The 11032-nt window shown below is 39.6% G+C and overlaps 1 protein-coding gene across 1 annotated transcript; it reads left to right on the top strand.

Moving 5' to 3' along the window:
- The first annotated feature begins 3854 nt into the window (after window positions 1-3854).
- Window positions 3855-10516, top strand: LOC127040710 (keratin, type I cytoskeletal 15-like). The gene is made up of 8 exons (XM_050935235.1): window positions 3855-4433; window positions 5375-5457; window positions 6670-6826; window positions 7731-7892; window positions 8162-8287; window positions 8406-8626; window positions 9633-9658; window positions 10149-10516. Exons 1-8 carry the CDS (start codon window positions 3855-3857, stop codon window positions 10241-10243), a joined length of 1449 nt encoding a protein of 482 aa, XP_050791192.1. The 3' UTR covers window positions 10244-10516.
- Window positions 10517-11032: the final 516 nt, after the last annotated feature.

Genomic DNA, 11032 nt, shown 5'->3' with positions numbered 1-11032 from the left:
TAGGTCAGAGTGACAAACAAGCCTCTTTCTGAATGGAACTCTTTGTCTGCATGAGCTGACAGGCTACTCTTTTTTAGAAATCCATTAACAAAACTATGACAATAACAGAGTTTGCAAAGTGCAGACATGCCAGAGTACGTTTGCCAACAAAGCTCTGCCAAGACAGGACAAATGAAGTAGTTTATACACAGCTTAGTTTGGAATTCCTCATTTGCAGAGGCACAGTACTGAGTGTAAGGGTCAAGTCATGAGGTATAAAATCTTAGGGAAAGGTTAGTATGAAGTGTGCAAAGACCACAAGTGGCAAGCTCAATACAGCTCCTACCATCTCAGTGGATGGGAGGCTCTGCTGTGACTCCCTAAGTAGAGTCATTTCCACTTCATACCCAGCTGCAGAAAAGTGCTGGATGAACAAGACAGTGAACTAGATTTCAGCTGGTATAAAACGGTGTCGCTCCACTGACCTCAAAGAAAGGTTTATTTGAACATAGGAGGGTGGTGAAACAGGGAGAAGTCAATGTTTGGGGAAATGTAAAGAATTGTTTCAGTGGTTCATACAACAAGAGTAACAAACAGAAATAGTCTCTAGAAAAAGAAACCCACATTTGTTAATATCAGGATTCACAGCTAGATCTAGAGCTGAGCTAATATTGGGGGGGGGGTGTGAATTCAGTGAATATTTATTCAAATTCAAAAATGAACTTTGATTAGCCAAAGTAACTTTTGATTTTTCAAGTTTTACCAATCTGAATACTCAAGAAAAGCAACATCTTAGCTCAATTTGACAAAAGCCAATTAATTTCACACTGTCTATTTGACTGTAAAATAATATATTGGCTAGTTAGAGAAGTAATCCAAACAAGAGCCAGTAATAATATTATGAGGCTTATGAAAGTAACCAACAGAATGTGAATTGTGAAGTATAGATACACACAAATTGTTTATCAGCAATCTGCACTCATTGTGGACAATTTGATCATTTTTCTTTCATAAGAAGAAGAAACACTCAGACTAGGACTCACTGAAATGAACTATATTGTGAAAGCCTCGGTAAGAAACAGCAGTTGGTTCATGCTGTAAAGACTTGATCCAGAACTGAACTTCTCCCAAATTCACAGGTTTTTGGCACCTTTGGTAAGAAAATATTACAAATAATATAGAGAAAAATATTATAAACTATTGGAACAAAGCTGGCCTTGTCATTTAAAATGAAAGACAAATCAAGAAGAAGAAGATGGAAAGATGGAAAGGGCTGAGATCTGCAACTGCTGTGCCCTTTTGGGATTGCAGGATCTTGATCACGTGAAATATGCCCTGAAAATTCAGGCTCAATGTTCCAGAAGGAGGAATAAAAACATCTGACTCTCTGTCAGGCTGCTCTTCTGAGTTATGTTATAGGAGAATAAATTAAGCTGTTTTGCCATCAGATTGCTTTCATTTTTTCGGCTGCATCTGCTACCTACTGTTCATGAGATCCTGTCCAATAACAATCTAGCGTGTGCACGGAGTCAAATAAAATCAGTAAAGCATATTTCATTCTTAAGCTCCCAAAGGGGTTATTATGAACAGTAAGTGCAAAAAAGATTTAAAATTATGAAAAATCTGTCCAGTATCCCTTTAAAATCTATGATATTTTCCACAAAGGCTTCTGTTGAAACCCAGGATTTTAGTGAAACAGAATTTGACCTTGCTTATTAGAGGATCAGTAGGAGTTAAACTGAGCCTAGTAGCGTGTAAGTTTCAGCATGCTTACATTATAGGGGTTTATGGAACATTCTTCACTGTTAGAAGAGTTTGTTGAAACTTGTTCTTTAAGACACTAAAGACTTGGTGATATATAGGTTTGGCAAGCTACTAAAAACTATCAATCAAGCCCATGGCAAGGCTAAGCCTCCATGGCTTAATTCCAAGGTCAGTTTGAAACGTTTGGAAATACACTGCCTCTTCTCTAGAGTAGGAAAGGTGAAAAAACAGACTGTGAGAGGGCAGTAGCATAAGCAGATGGTTAAGGTGTGGATCAAAGAGGGGCAGTTGATATAGTTCTTGGTTCCCAGTGCATGTCTTTCTGGTGATACCTTGATACTGAGGACAGTTAATCTGAAACCTCCCATCTCATTGTCCAATGTATTTATCTTTATCCAATTCGGCAACTGTGATAGACAGAAACCTCTTTTATTGATGTTGCCAGCAAACACGTAACATTTGTTGTTCTTCTTTAAATGTTTGATTTAAATGTACATTTGGTGCTTATGAAGTGAAGGCCAGGAAAAATTTCTCCCTGTCAATACACATCAGATCCTACAGTACAACCTCTGCTTCCAGTACTTGGCTCCGTATACATCACTGCCAATGCCAGTAAGTCCTGACTGGCAGTATTCCCAGCTCCCTAAACTTACAATTCTGACTTGTAATATGTCCTACTACTCCTCATGCTAACCCCCAGTTGCCAATAAAAAACACTGCTTTCATCTGAAAAACAATCTGCTTGGAAACTGTCATTCAAGCGCGACAAAAGGGATGCAGGGCAGGGGGGAAAGGGGTTTTAAGAGCAATGCTACTTTGTTTCCATTCTCTCTCTCTCCCTCTCAACACACACACACACACTCTCTAGCAGGATAGAACAAATAATAATTGCATCATAAATCTCACAAGTTCAGTCTCATCCTGTCCACAGAGGAAGTAAAGATGTTTCTTAACAGCATTCAGTTCATGTTGCACAATTACACTAACAGATGATTGATCTGTGTTGTGGAATTTCATCAGAGAATTGTTAGGACTGAAAGGGACACATAGTTTACTCCTCTGCTTTTAATGCAGGACTAATATCTTAAGATAATTTCTGATAGGTACTCCTTAGGCTGTGATTTTTAAGATATCAATTTGATATTGATTGCACCTTCATTTTCAGAAATGTGTTCAGTTTCCAAGTGGATATCACCATTAAAACATTAACTTCTATCTGACTGAAACTTTCTGTTTAATGTTCTATCCAGTATGTTTAGCCTTCACAACAATTAGCAGCGGGAAGCTCTGCCACCTCTTCTTTGCAGTAGCCTTTTAATTACTCTTCGCTCATCTCGTATCATCCTCGTTCTTTTGTTTTCTCTTGACTGTTACCTCCCAATAATTATTCAGTTATTTTAATAACTATGAATACTGTCTCCTGGTCATTGATCACTGTTCATTTGAGATTCACACATCAGCAGGATTATGAATTTATGTCTTAAATGTTGAGGTTCCAAACCCTTAAGGATGATTCTGAGCAAAGAATAGAAATAAAAAAGTAGCTGATTCCAAAGTCTTGATGGAAACAAACCATGATTGATTTATTTTGTTAAAAGGGGTGGGAGGACAAGCAGCAGCAATAGATAAGCTGCTAAAGATGCATTTTAAATGATTGTGGAATTTCATATAAAACAAACTTCACTTTTGTGGAAGACTTTTTCTTAAAGTGACTACAGTGGTTTTCGTTAATGCATAAATTGGGTGTGATCAAACTCACTTGGTTTTTCTTTTCTTGAATGTAAAAAAAAGTAAAACATAATCCAAGTGTCAGAACTGTAGCCTCAAGAAAAAACAAACATGCATTCATCCTGAATCATACCTTTTGTTTAACTGAAGAAAAAAAGTCCCACTCCTCGGGATGTACAGCCAGCTGTGTTAGTAAGCAAAATTATTATAACCTGGCATAATCCTTAAGGGTGGAGATCTTTTGGGAGAGGGTTGGAGAGTGGGTTTGTCACATAACACCCACTGTGGTTGGTATAAATGGAGCACCACTACAGTGGAAAGACTTACTCTCTTCTCTTAGGCCAAGCTGAGTAACTGACACCAGATCCTTCAGTGCTGCTGCCATGGCTACTTCCTTTATGAAGAGCACCTCTTCTAACTATGGTGGTGGTCTGGGGGGTGGGGGCAGTGGCTCCTCTCGTGTTTCTTCAGTCCGAGTGGGAGGATCCTACAGAGCCCCAAGTATCCATGGAGGATCTGGTGGCAGGGGTGTTTCTGTCTCTTCCACTAGATACGTCTCCTCTGGAAGTGGATATGGTGGTGGCTTGGGGAGTAGCTATGGGGCTGGATATGGTTCTGGCTTTGGTGGGGGCTATGGAGGAAGTAGTGGCTTTTATTCTGGCTTTGGAGGAGATGCTGGTGGTTGCTTTGGAGGAGGTGTTGGTGGTGGCTTTGGTGGTGTTTATGACTTTGGTGGTGGCTTGGTTGGTGGTGATGGAGGCCTCCTATCTGGAAACGAAAAGGTAACTATGCAGAACCTGAACGATCGTCTGGCATCCTATCTGGACAAGGTGCGAGCTCTGGAGCAAGCAAATACTGATCTAGAAATCAAAATCCGAGACTGGTATAAGAACCAAGGTCCCACTAGTCCAGACCGTGACTACAGTCCTTATTACAAGATAATCGATGAACTCCGAGACAAGGTATGTCATTCATATTTAGAAGGGATTGTTACAGCAATTTGTTGTTATTAGTGAATTGCACATTCCAACTTTTTAAACCAATTAGAAAGAATTACAAAGTCATAATTTCTTTCCAAAAGAGTAAATGTATTGTGGATAAAAACACTCCAGCAGAAAAGAAGGGAACAGCTATTGCTGTTTATTGTATTGAAATAAAAGTCTCACGTTGAAAATGGAGGCTTTTTAATGTTAATTGAAAGCTCTAAGATGGTAACAAAATGTGACACAATACTTTAAACTTTATCCACTCAGCTCCCGGATCCATGTTTAGAATATGAATAATGTTTAGCTTTTTTTTATTTTTCCATGTATAAGCTATGAATAGTACGGTGTGGAGTAAGGGTGATATAATGAAATATGTTTTTCTGGAATCCCTAAATCATGTTTTGATTAATGACTTATCACCCAGATTCAATCCTTCTCCCTTCTTTACTGCTTTTCATGTCTCAGTAGCTATTTACTATCTGCAACTATCTAACCTCTCCCACACCACAACCCTCTGACTCAGCCCAGAGCCCCTTTTCATACTTCGAACCCCTCTGCTCCACCCCCAGTCCACAGCCCCTTCCTGCATCCCAAACCCCTCATCCCTGGCCCCACCCTAGAGCCCTCACCTTCAGCCGGAGCCCTCATCCTCTCCAGCATCCCAACCCTCTGCCCCAGCCTGGAGCCCCCTCCCACATCCTGAACTCCTCATTTCTGGCCCCACTCCAGAGCCCACACCCCCAGACGGAACCTTCACTTCCTCCTGGATCCCAAGCCCCAGTTTTGTGAGTATTCATGACCCACCATACAATTTCCATCTCCAGATGTGGCTCTCAGGCCAAAAAGTTCGCCCATCCCTGTACAGTCATTTTTCACCATTATTCACAGGAATCTTTTTTCTGTCTCCCAATTGCCAGATTCTTGCAGCTACTATTGACAATTCCAGAGTCATTTTGGAGATTGACAATGCTAGGCTGGCTGCAGATGATTTCAGACTGAAGTAAGTTAATTTTGCTCTCTGTCTCAAATGAATATTTCTGAAGCTGAATATCTCATCATAGTAGCAGAGAGTATGGATTCCCAACCGCTGCTTACAAGTTTAGGGATGGAATTTTCTCCCTTATCATTTACAAGAGAAAGTCCTGGCAAAAGAATAGATATGCTAAAGGAAGAAATGGGAGAAGAAACGTTATCAGCAATGACACCAAGCCAATCATGATGTTTTCCTGTTTTGTTATACCTCATGTCTTAGCTTTCTGTACTGTTATTAACTTTTGGTACAGTTCATTCTCACTGAAAAAATTATCACTTAAAGATACTAAAATGAGAAAGGGTCTAAATTTGCTTTCAGTTAGAAGTGGCATGATAGGATGGGGGGATAATCTCTTTCTTGTACTCATTCTCTCTCAGAGGATGTAGGCATTAGGAGAGGAAAGCTAGATAGGAAAGCCAAAGAGTGACTGTTTACTGACATTCAGGGACGCTGCTGAAATGAGCTTGTCTTCAGGGCACTGCTGTCAAGATACTAAGATTCCACCAACTACTTTCTCTTACAATGAAGTAGCTCTGGGATTATATTTTCTCTTGTAGTGGCCTGGGCAAAGCTAACAGCATATACCTTTCTTCACAACTGACAGGTCACTAAAACTGGATTTTCCATTATCTTTTTTATAGATGTTAATAACCCCTTCTAGTTATACAAACCCATAAAGCTCATATTTATCTGTACTTCAGAAATCTAGTTCAAGTCCAAATACATTTGTTATTTTCAAGTTTTCCTCTTTAAATATAGTGATTTTCTTACTGCTTACGAGCACCAGCCTGATAACCCAGTAGGTGGACATTTTGTAAGTTCCCACATACAGTTCTGGCATTGCATCTAAATCCTGATCTGTCTGTCAGTCTGTCTTAGAGTGCTAATCACTGTTGTAATTAGGTGCTGGCATCTTGGGATTGGCAAAAATGCCAATTTATTTGGTGGTATGATGGCGTCAAATGTCAACAAAGGATCAAGATGGCTATCACAAATTTTTGCATAGCATACTTTAAAATTGGAACAAACATTCTAGCTTACTATTTTTGGTCTCTCTTCTGACTTTCTGTTGTCCTGTTCCTCTCTGACACAACAGGCATAAGATTCCCTGTTTTTATAATTACATAGGATACAAAGCCAGGCGTTTTCAAATGTCTGTTTCTTTTTTTAAAATTGCAGATATGAGAACGAGTTGTTCCTTCGCCAGAGTGTTGAGGCTGACATCAATGGCCTGCGTAGAGTCTTGGATGAGCTGACTCTGTCCAGAGCTGATCTGGAGATGCAGATTGAAAACCTGAAGGAAGAATTGGCTTTCCTCAAGAAAAACCATGAGGAAGTGAGTGCTTTAAACATGGAGTGGGGAGAACCATTCACATTTAGAATTCAGTTTGAGATCAAAAAATACCTCCAGGAATGATAGTTTCACAACTGGATGATTTATAAAATATTTTTAACCTTAAAACAAATCCCCAGGCTAACATCCCTCTGATTCCAAACTGTGTTAAAGATGTGAGTTGTGTACCTGCTTTGACATGCATGAGCATGTGGTCAGAAATTTTTAAATTACTCCATAGACAACATTTGTTACATGAAATGTTCCCATTCATTTAGAAACAAAATGACTTTTCCAGACATTTTATTTAAAAAAAGATCACATACATAGATAAACATTAATCCAAAGTAACCAAGATATTTCATTTAAAAATTTCAGCTTCAACCACATATTCAAACAAAAATTCAGTGTCTGAATAAATTTCTTCATGAAAAGTAACTGCTAAAGAACCCATGAGTTAAGATATTAAAGTTATAATACATGCAACAGAAATTATACATACTAAAGTTAAATTCTATATAACGAAAGAAAATAAAAACTTCTAATTTAACAGAGGATGTTGCAACCTGTATCAAGGGAGCGAGGTAATATCTTTTATTGGACCAAATTCTGTTGGAGAAAGGCACAAGCTTTCGAGCTTCTCAGAGCTCATCTTCAAGTCTGGGGAAGGAAATCACAGTGTCTGAGCTAATTACAAATTGGGACGGATTGTTAAGCATAAGGGATTTACACATGCTGTAGGAGCCTATTTAAAATGAAATGGGGAATTAAGGGTAGCAGGCAGTGAGGTATGTAATAACCATAACTCAAACCACACGTTTCCCAGCTAAGTTATATAGATTGCTCAGGGCAGAAAGTGCACAAGGGAAGACAGTATAATCTCTTTTGTGTCCTTATGTCTCTGTAGGAAATGAAAGAATACAGCAATCAGCTGGGTGGAAAGGTCAGCGTAGAGATGGATGCTGCTCCTGGGGTTGATCTCACCAGTATCCTGGCTGAGATGAGAGAGCAATATGAAATGCTGGCTGATAAGAACCGTCGAGATGCTGAGGCCTGGTTCTATAAACAGGTATGGCTATCCCAAAGAACAAAAAAATTGATGCATTAGCAGCTCATCATGGCCCCTATTTCTTTGCAACACTCCTGCATTTGCTGATCAGTTTCTGCATTAGGTAAGAAACTAAGAGTCCTCTTTTCACCATTGGACCACTGCTTGGAATCAGATCCAAAGCAAGCAGCACCACGATGGTGATTAGAACGGTACTTGCCTTTTGGGAAATAAAACATTTGGTAATCCAATTTGCATTTGATTTTTTACTGTATTTGTTTTTCTACCAGACTGAGGAGCTGAACCGTGAAGTAGCCACCAGCACCGAACAGATACATACCAGCAAGAGCGAGATTACAGAACTGAGACGCACATTGCAGGGCCTGGAGATAGAACTCCAATCCCAGCTGAGCATGGTACGTGGCTGTTCCATGCACACAATAAGTCACTATTAGGACATGCCTCCCTTTGATCTCTTGCTCTACTACAGAATGAATCTGCACGATAACCCACTTTAACTTTGCTTTATATTAGAAAGCTGGATTGGAAGCCAGCTTGGCAGAGACAGAAGGAAGATACTGTGCACAGCTAGCACAACTTCAGGCCATGATCACCAGCATTGAGGAGCAACTGGCAGAGCTTCGATGTGACATGGAACGGCAGAACCAAGAGTATAGGATGCTCCTGGACATCAAAACCAGATTAGAGCAGGAGATTGCCACATACCGCCGTCTGTTGGAAGGCCAGGACTCCCAGTACGTAACTATGTCCAAAAGAAAACCCTAATGAGAATGACATCATCTTGTTAACATGGCATATGTTATAACAGTCATGTATGGAATCTGCCCTGAAATTAAGTGGACTTGAGCCTCATTACAAGCAGGACTACTGCAGATTTCTGAATTGTACTGACTGGGTACTGGGCCTATTGTGGGCTGTCAATAGGTGTCCAGGAAAACCCCAAAGGCTGCCAAAATGCAAGTCCATCTTCAAAGGCAAATGAGCTGATAATGAAAACGTTAATTATGCAAGTGGGAATGACTCATATTAAATAATGAGCTATAAGATGAGCAATAGATAAAGGTCCTGCATGTTTCTTGCTGCATGGGAATCATTGCCATTAGTATAGAACCATCTGTTAAAGTCTCTTCTCACTACTCATGTAAATGTCACACCCCTGGTTCCTCCATAGAACGAGGAAAATATGCACTGTTATTCAGTGTCATTCTAAGCTATTTCCTCATGTTTCCAGTGTGTAGAACACTTCTTAAATAAACTTTTCACTTGTTGGGGACTCATCCACAAACAGAACTGGCATTAATGCTAGTCATAGCATTACTTTTGAGGGGGAAATCAGCTCTTAGTTTTTGTTTTTTTAAATAATGAAATTTTAAGAGAAGTAAAAATGTAGAAATGTCAAGAATGGGAATAGGAATCTAAAGAGCTACAGCTGTACTGACTGCTGTTCACGTTCTTTACTGTTACTGGACCTTGAGAATTATCAAAAAAGGATAAGCAATAAGATCAATAACAACCAAAACACTGTAACTACTGAATGGTCATTTAAGGGCCACATTTTCAAAAGAGCCTCCATTTTGCATCTGCAGTTTTTCACAGCTGATCTTTTGTACACAAAATTTGCATGTTCCAACTTAGAGGCTGTTCAGTGGTCAGACTACATCAGTAGGATTGAATCTGCTGCGCAGTGCACAGTTGCAGTGGGACTCATTAGTTTAATCCCATATCTCTTCTCTTCCACAGGCTGTCGGGATGGAGCCCTAAGGATGGTAAGGAGGATTTTGAAATAAAGAGACGAAATAAAATACATTTAGTTGTGAGGTTGGTAGATGCAACCACCATCCTTATGGCAAAATAGAACTGAACAAGCCCATCCTCTATTGACTAGAGGGATTACAGACAGTATCTCCATTTCTCCTCCCAAAGATTGATCATACTGTCTCCAGAGCCCCCACAGCTTTTTTAGGACCAAAATTATTTTATCTCTGGTCTAGCAAACTGGTAGGCACCTGATCACTTGTACTCATACCTCTGAAACCTAAATAATTATGGAGAGCTGGTTGTCCCTTGATCGGCTTCTGCTGAGTCATACCAACAGTAAGGTACTGCCAATTTTTATATGTAATTTTCATATGGAAATTACGTAAGCTTTACTTAGAGTAAGAGAGTGAAGGAAGCTTCTAGTGGGAGAAAAACATTCTATGAATGTATATTTATTTCCCCAGTTGTAATTACTGTTTCCCTTTCTCTTCATCACAGCATCCTTTAGCAGCAGCAGCAGCAGTAAGGTTCGCATCAGTGTGGAAGATTCAGTAGATGGAAAAGTAATTTCGACCCAGGATAGGAAATACTGATTCCCTTCACCAACATGTGACCACCTGTATTGTACCAGCTCTAATGACAGGAGGCATCTGAGAAGGGAATCATGAAATACCTGCCAACAGAGTAACAAGGAATCTGTTCAGTATGCACACTAGAAAATGCTAATGGAAATGATAAATATATAGTCATAACAGTGTAATCCAACAGTGCACAACAGCTTGGTGTCTTTCTTATAATTTCCTCTCTGTCTTTTACACTGACTATGTGTTCTTAAATCCTGAGGTGAAGGGCTCGTTTTACTGCATACCAGCAGCTTTACTATATTGTATGAGTCTGGATAATAAAATTTCTCTCCTGGCTCGAAATAAATGTATGTTGAGTTTTTGTTTAAATAATTTTCATAATCAGCAACATGGTTTTGTGTGTTAGGTGTGGCACCCATGTCACGTGTCCAGGACAATCCAAACCAAATTACTATCATTATACATCCCCCTGCAATTGTCTCTAATTCTGAACGCTTTTGGAGTAACTGAGAGATGACTAATTCTATATACTATTAAGTTCCCAACACTACTCCTAATAATACATCGGCAGAAATAAAACAAAATTAGGCTATAGTTAATACGTCTGGGGAAATCATCTAAAATACAGGTAGTGAAGGTGAGAGAGCACCCTGGAAAGCAGTAATGCTTACAGAGACGGATGATAGAGGAGCGCAAGCTAGACATGAGCTTATAATGTGATTTGGAAGCAAAATGTCAGTATGATTTGGGGCTGCATACATACAGGCACTAGGTCATGGTGCAAGAAGGCAATAGTCC

The sequence above is a fragment of the Gopherus flavomarginatus genome, chromosome 25 (assembly GCF_025201925.1).
Source record: "Gopherus flavomarginatus isolate rGopFla2 chromosome 25, rGopFla2.mat.asm, whole genome shotgun sequence".
NCBI lineage: Eukaryota > Metazoa > Chordata > Testudines > Testudinidae > Gopherus > Gopherus flavomarginatus.
This window is presented reverse-complemented; position numbering and strand designations above follow the sequence as displayed.

Coding starts and splice junctions, on each gene's coding strand:
- LOC127040710 (XM_050935235.1), top strand. CDS start 3,855: ATGGCTACTTCCTTTATGAAGAGCACCTCTTCTAACTATGGTGGTGGT. Junction 6,827..7,730: donor TCAAGAAAAACCATGAGGAA/GTGAGTGCTTTA, acceptor ATGTCTCTGTAG/GAAATGAAAGAATACAGCAA. Junction 8,288..8,405: donor TCCAATCCCAGCTGAGCATG/GTACGTGGCTGT, acceptor GCTTTATATTAG/AAAGCTGGATTGGAAGCCAG.